The sequence below is a fragment of the Hippocampus comes genome, unplaced genomic scaffold (assembly GCF_001891065.2).
Source record: "Hippocampus comes isolate QL1 unplaced genomic scaffold, H_comes_QL1_v1.1 scaffold130, whole genome shotgun sequence".
NCBI lineage: Eukaryota > Metazoa > Chordata > Actinopteri > Syngnathiformes > Syngnathidae > Hippocampus > Hippocampus comes.
Window position 1 is genome coordinate 2,084,040 of NW_017842057.1, and position 6,890 is coordinate 2,090,929.

General features: G+C 39.2%; 1 protein-coding gene across 3 annotated transcripts in view; it reads left to right on the forward strand.

Moving 5' to 3' along the window:
* zfr (zinc finger RNA binding protein) overlaps positions 1 to 6,890 on the forward strand; it is a 39,707-nt gene that overhangs the window by 24,797 nt on the left and 8,020 nt on the right. The window contains exons 13-17 of one of the 3 annotated variants that reach the window (XM_019860946.1): positions 1,005 to 1,225; positions 2,685 to 2,835; positions 3,403 to 3,544; positions 5,480 to 5,577; positions 6,302 to 6,397. In XM_019860946.1, coding sequence (XP_019716505.1) covers positions 1,005 to 1,225; positions 2,685 to 2,835; positions 3,403 to 3,544; positions 5,480 to 5,577; positions 6,302 to 6,397 — 708 coding nt within the window. Of the gene's footprint in view, positions 1 to 1,004; positions 1,226 to 2,684; positions 2,836 to 3,402; positions 3,545 to 5,479; positions 5,578 to 6,301; positions 6,398 to 6,890 lie in introns of those variants that run through there. The other 2 variants (XM_019860947.1, XM_019860948.1) reach the window with 2 other exon arrangements.

A 6,890-nucleotide genomic window follows, 5' to 3' on the forward strand; every position in this document is an offset into this window, starting at 1 on the left:
TATATGTATATATATATATATCACTTATTACCCTCTAGATTCCTATTTGCCCGTGCTCTCGGTGAATTGTACACGAAACAAACTCTGAATGAGAATAATGACAACGATAAAAGATATAGCACAACAGCTCTGATCACAAAATGCAATTGCAGACTGCTGAGCGCTAACAACTTCTGGTGACGCAGGTCACGCGCCACCGTAGGTTAAAGATGACCTGCTTTATTTTGTTTTTTAAATACTTTTTTGTGAAAGTGAGACTGATTGAATGATTAGGGTGCAGTGTACATCAACACAAAAATATCTTACTTACATGCACAAAGACACACAAATGGTTGTTTGTTTGTTTGTTTGTTTGTTTGTTTTTTCTCATCTACATCCCTCTTGATCTAATTGGGACCAGGCTGCGACAATCTACTGGTCGATGTAATGGGCACCCCTGATACAATACATGCCGTTTTGTTTCTTTGGTGTATACTACCGCCACCTACTGTACATATATAGTTAATGCAGCCTTTTCAAGCAAGCAGAGGAAGCCTGCTGTTGCCTGTTTTAACCCCCTCGAACAAACAGTTTATCGTCATTAGTCAGAAAATCAGGCATCCGTCAGTGACAGACTGCATGTGACGATGTAACATGATGTCCAGCTTCCACTGTTAAACAGTCTGGGGTCTGTGTTGTCACATTTCACGCTTCATAATGTGCCATACATTTTTAAATTTGAGACGGGTTCGGACTACAGGCGGGCCAGTATAGTATCCGCACTCTTTTACCACAAAGCTTATGTGCACACCTGATTATATTGTTGATTTGACCTGCAGAATTGCATTAAAAACAATCTGATCATTTTCACTTCCCTGTGATCAGCAGAAAATTATATGGTCGACCCCGATTGGATGTTGGAGATTCAACTTAGTTTTAGGATTTGCCATTAAACACATAACTCAACTGCACTTGACTAAACTTTAAGAGATGAATTTTATTGACCCTAATACCTTTGTGCTCAGCAGCCCCTGCGCCGACCCGACTCGTCAGATGACCGCTATGTCATGACCAAGCATGCTTCAATCTACCCCTCAGAGGAGGAACTGCAGTCTATTCAGAAGATTGTGTCAATCACAGAGCGTGCCCTCAAACTGGTTTCAGACATAATAACAGATGAGGACAAGGTCAAGGAAGAAGACAAAGAAAAGAAAGAACCACCAAAAGATAGGTGTGACATTGACAGGTATGCAAGCAAATATAATTTTTGATTGTATCCAGTAACTGGAAACCTTGCAACTTTGCATTGTCACATTTAATGAGTTCGATGAACACACTTATATTGTTACTGATTGATAAAATGGCGGGGGGGAGGGGTGTCCCAATGCAGTACAATTGCATTCATAAAGGGTTCCCGCAAAATTAATTTCACACCCCCGAGCCTTTGTGGTTTGATTTTGAAATGGATTGTTTTCGGTATTACTGCGTGGCTGTTACCCAGAAGCAGAGAAGGTCAAAAATTGTCTGGGAGTTGTTGTCCTCTAAATGTGTGTGACCCACATGCATATAAAACGTATAAAATCACTAATAAATTACGCTGATTAAAATTGTATAAAATAATCCACCAGCTCACATCAGTGGCTTGTAGCTAGCAGCCAGCTGTTGCCGGGTGGTTGTTTGCCCTCCCGGCCGCGCACATTTGTAGGCCAGGTAGGCTCACGACAGCTGACATGCTGCTTTTACAAAAGGCAGTTTTAATAGGTAAAAACTCCTACCTTAGGTGCTGACAACCTGACACAAACTCTTTTTCCATTTCCTTCTGAAATGTACAAAATGCAAACTGCACAATAGCAAACTGGCAATGGAAACACAGCATTTCGGAAAACCTCTTGAATATTGCAAAAAAAAACAAAAGGTTTTACTCTCTTATGAGTTGGTTTTTGTGCCGTGTCCGTATGGAAATATTTTGCAAGAGTGTTCTACTCGTCATGTGACCCTGCACGAGAGGTTCAATATTATGTTGCTCGGGTCATTCTGAATCCATAACTCGTTGGTGAATTCCTTGTTTACGATCCTCACCCAGAAATCCCTGACACGTGGCTACTGCCATACCTAAATACTTTGCCTTGGAACGATCATCCGCTTCCTTCCTCTTCTGCAGTCAGTCAAGGCAATAGCAGTAGATGCAGCCAAAGTAATCATCACAACTTGGAGGATTCGCAAACCACTGTGGGCATCCATCTTCTGCAAACAAACCTCCCACAACAACATTTTATGAGATTTGTGGGATCTCGCGAGGCGGGATGTTATGAGAATTATGCCTCAGAAGCCAAACATTTTTCAATGGAAACCCCTACAAGTAGATTTTGTTTTTTTTTTTATGTTGCTTTTCTTTTGCTGAAAACTGTAATGGACACCCAACTCGTTGCAGTTCCTACTGATCTATTTTTAACAATTCAGTCTTACTCAAATATTTTGAATCACAAGGCAAAATGTGACTAGTTTTAATTATCCTGTTTAATTCCTGTTCAACAAATGCAATATTAATCAGATTGGTGCAGCGAATGTATTCTTGCAGAAAAAATATTTTGTTTCCCTTGAAGTAAATGAAGTAGGAAATATTTTAATATTTGATTTGAACTTTTTCTCAATGTTATCATTATGATTGCTGTTTCACTTACAATCTTTGTTTTGTATCCATATAGAGCCCTGAAAGGTGTGATGAGGGTGGGAGTCTTGGCAAAAGGTTTGCTTCTTCGTGGCGACAAGAATGTCAACTTAGTCCTGCTCTGCTCAGAGAAGCCCACCAAGAGTCTCCTTACACGAATTGTGGAGCTCCTCCCTAAACAACTAACAGTACTGTCTTTTTAATTCCCATTTCATTGATTTCTCAACTGACCACTTCAAGCCTTTCAGGGACGGCGGTTATTACAGTGGACAGCTTTTCGTGTTCTCGGGTTACAGGTTGCATGAAAGGGTTATTAATTAATTGGTGCTTGCAGCTCAATAATTTCAACCAAAAATTTAAAAAAAAAAAATCTTCAAATTTGACAAACCCAAACTTTTTTTTTTTTTTTTTAATTACGGTACTTTTTTTTTTCTTTTTTTTGCAACAATAATTATGATTTGTGAGCAATCGAAGGTATTTAGTGCCCGAGTTAGCTTTAGGCTTTAGTCTGTCTGTTAGCTGTTTATAAATATATAAGCGTGGACTTCATACAGGCAGTCAATGAGGTACATTTAGCCTTGTGCATTATAAAAATCTATCTACTATACAAAATTGCATCATACAGTGGGTAAAAAAAAAAAATCTGTGCCTAATATGATAGCAAATGCATACAGGTGGTCAAAAATGACTATGGTTCCCTAGCACTCCATATGCTTGTTGTTTTGATTCCTTTACACGTACTTGTATCTTTCCAGATAGTAGCACCAGAAAAATATGATGTCCAAGGGTCTCTCCAAGAAGCAGCCATCATTCTTACATCCTGTGCAGAGCCAAAGATGCAAGTGACCATCACTTTGACTTCACCTGTCATCAGAGAGGAAAATGACCGGGACGGAGGTCTGGCAAGCCATAACAGCTTATCTTATTCCTCCTGATATTGTCGTTGCTATTTCCCGAAGAAATCATTTCCAGTATGTTGGTTCACACTGAGAGCTCTGTGCTGCTGGCATGCCACAAAAATATTTGGGGCCTTAAAGAAGCAACCTGGCACCTTGTTCTTTCATGTCAGAAACATCTGGCTTCAAAAGTTGAGGAAAAAAAAGAGCGTCTTTCTTTCAGGCTTTGTTTATATAAATGCTTGTAAAACCGCAACGGGTTCAAATAATTTTCTTGGACATATTCAAAGTAAGGTGGGAGGCTAAAATACTTTTTTTCCCCCCTTTAACTTGTACTCTATTGCAATTGCTGGAGAGATCACTTTTGGGATGTAAAGCAAAAGAGGGTGCCAGCAGTATTGCTCTTGAGTCTTTCCGCTCTTTAACTCTTCTCAGAAGCTATCCCTTTCAAGCAGAGCATGATCAGTGTTTGCATTGTGATAAATAGTTATACCTTGGAGAAATTTTGTTTCCTGTGTTCTCAGGGATTCTGGCTGTATTTTAATTAGAATATATTTTTAATTAAAAATATTCAAGGATTTATTTTTTATTTTTTTCAGGAATCAACAGTTACAAACTTTTGTTTTTAAACATAAGATATATTCCTTCATTGTGTCATGCAAAGTGTAGGGTGTTTCTTTTGTTTTTGTTTTGTTTTGTTTTTTTGCAACCCAGCATTCAAACCAGCATTTGGCTCATGGCAGATCAGAATCCCCTCCACTGCAAATGAGGAGAAAATCAACTTTCCACAGGAAACAAATCGCATTCTTGTGTTCTGGTGACCAGTTCACCATGCTGTCTCTTGATTCAAAGTGCTCCCCTGAGTAGATCTGACATGTTTTGAATTCAAAATGTGGCTCAACACATGTAAGGGACACATACGTCCAGCAATGCCAGATTCACACAACGTCTTAGCACCTTAGCCATGAGCTCTAATCTTGGAAATGAGACGAATAAATTGTTTTCTTAGGGGAGTATTATTGAGGCTAAGGTATGAAGGCTTTGGTAGACTGGTTGGTTGGACCTGCATACAGCCTTTGACAACAACCATTGTCTGTTGAGGTCTTATTCCAGCCCACTGATGCCAGGTATGCATGCAGTGATATCCTAACCTCTTGATTGCTGGCATTGTTTTTCTCTCCTTCAGCACTCATCGCTACTTCATTTTGGTCATTTTTCACGGTATCCATATGTTGAGCAAAATGACCCGTATTTTTTTTTTGTTTTGTTTTTTGTTTTTTTGCTTTTGCTTTGACCAAAATAAAAAGAAAAAATTCCATTGATTTCTCCCATCAGAGATTTAGTAGGGCCCAACAGTTCCGGAAGGATTTTTGACCAAGGTTTTCCCACACCCCAAAAATGTTGCCACACCTACCATTGCCATGCCGCTTTTTATCAGGTCGCTGTCATAGGTCTTGGCCTTTACTTTTCTCTTTAAAACACCTTTTAATGGTCATCCAGATCCATCAGCTTTCCCTGTGTTGAACTGAACGTCTACTTTTTCTCTTGATCATTGAAGAAAAGTAAATTTTCAACAACTCTTATTACCTGATAAAATGGTAATGGCTGCAAATAGCGTCAGCCTAAAGTAGCGTGGACTCAGTTGCTCGACTATGGTGGTTTCAAAATAAAGCAATCTACTATATTGAGTTAAAAACTAAATCTAAATCAAATGAATTTGCATCCAGTCTTAGTGTGAAGTTACCCAGTAAGTCAGATTGTTAATGGTGGTATTGTTGTTCATAGTATTAATGTTGAAGGAAAAAAACTAAATGTGGGTTGCTTTGTGAAGAATCGTTGGTATGTGTGGCAATGTGTTTGCTCTTTGCCAGCCTTGCTGACCTGGTCAAACACCCATTCCTCATCAACATTTTTGACACTTCAAATCCATTTTTAGATGTAACTTCGGGTTTGGTGAAAGACCCAGCGGACGTCTTGGACAGGCAAAAATGCCTTGACGCTCTGGCTGCTCTGCGCCACGCTAAGTGGTTCCAGGTTCGGAACATCATTTTACTTTATTATTGTAGCCTTATGAGATGCATTATTTGTTGAATTTCTTTTGATTGTACACATTTGAATCTCCTATTACTGGGGAAAATATGCACTTAAAAAAAGATGCCTTTGATGAATTTAATTAGTGACCATTTTCTGTCCTAAATATGAATGCTGTCTGAAAATTGGCATCCTACTTTTTGTCTTTTCAATTGTATTTGCAAAGGATTCCATAAGGCTGCACGATAACTCGCACCAAGTTGTGTGACAGAGTTTGTATCGTTTATTCGATTTATGTACGAAATGGGGATTGAGAGACAAAGGAAAGTCTGATTAGTTTCCTGTGATGTCACTTCCCGTGCTAAATCACAGGTACATTATTTCAGACTTCCTGCGCTCCTTCAGTCTCCATTCTCTCTCAGATGAATTCTTGTATTTTGAAAGACATGTTTGTGGGTTTCCTTGATAAACCTTGGGGTCACGGTTTAGAAGATGGCAAGGAAAGTCCTCATTTCTTGTGCATCTTGCAAACTTTGAACTCTCTTACTAACTGTGGAGGTACAAGACTACTGGCAATGGCAGCTGATTGCAAGTTTTGATGGCTCATTAACGCCTTAAACCATACTCAAGCTTCCATTATGCACAGTAGTTGTTGGACCGCTAAGAATGAATTCCACAACTCTTTCTTGATTTGCCACATGAATGGATAACTTTATTATATCACAAGGCTAGAGCAAATGGACTGCAGTCGTGCGTGATTATCATTCGGATACTCCGAGACCTCTGTCAGCGAACTCCAACCTGGTCGTCCTTCCCAGGATGGGTGAGTGTCCCCCCTTCTTAGGATGATGACTTGTATGACAAAATGATGACAATCACAAAAATCCTACTACGGTCTTGTCCATAGCTGTGACTAATCGGGCACTGTTAGGTCTGTGGAAATACTCTTAGGAATCAATTGATCTCTCGATTTCTGACCCACGCTTCAACTGACAATCCATTTTTTTCCACAAAGAAATCCAATACACACATAATCAACCTCACCCGCGACCCTAATGAGGATGAGCCATACAGAAAATGGATAACAGATGGATAATATATATATATATATATATATACGGGCACTGTTAGGTCTGTGGAAATACTCTTAGGAATCAATTGATCTCTCGATTTCTGACCCACGCTTCAACTGACAATCCATTTTTTTCCACAAAGAAATCCAATACACACATAATCAACCTCACCCGCGACCCTAATGAGGATGAGCCATACAGAAAATGGATAACAGATGGATAATATATATATATATATATATA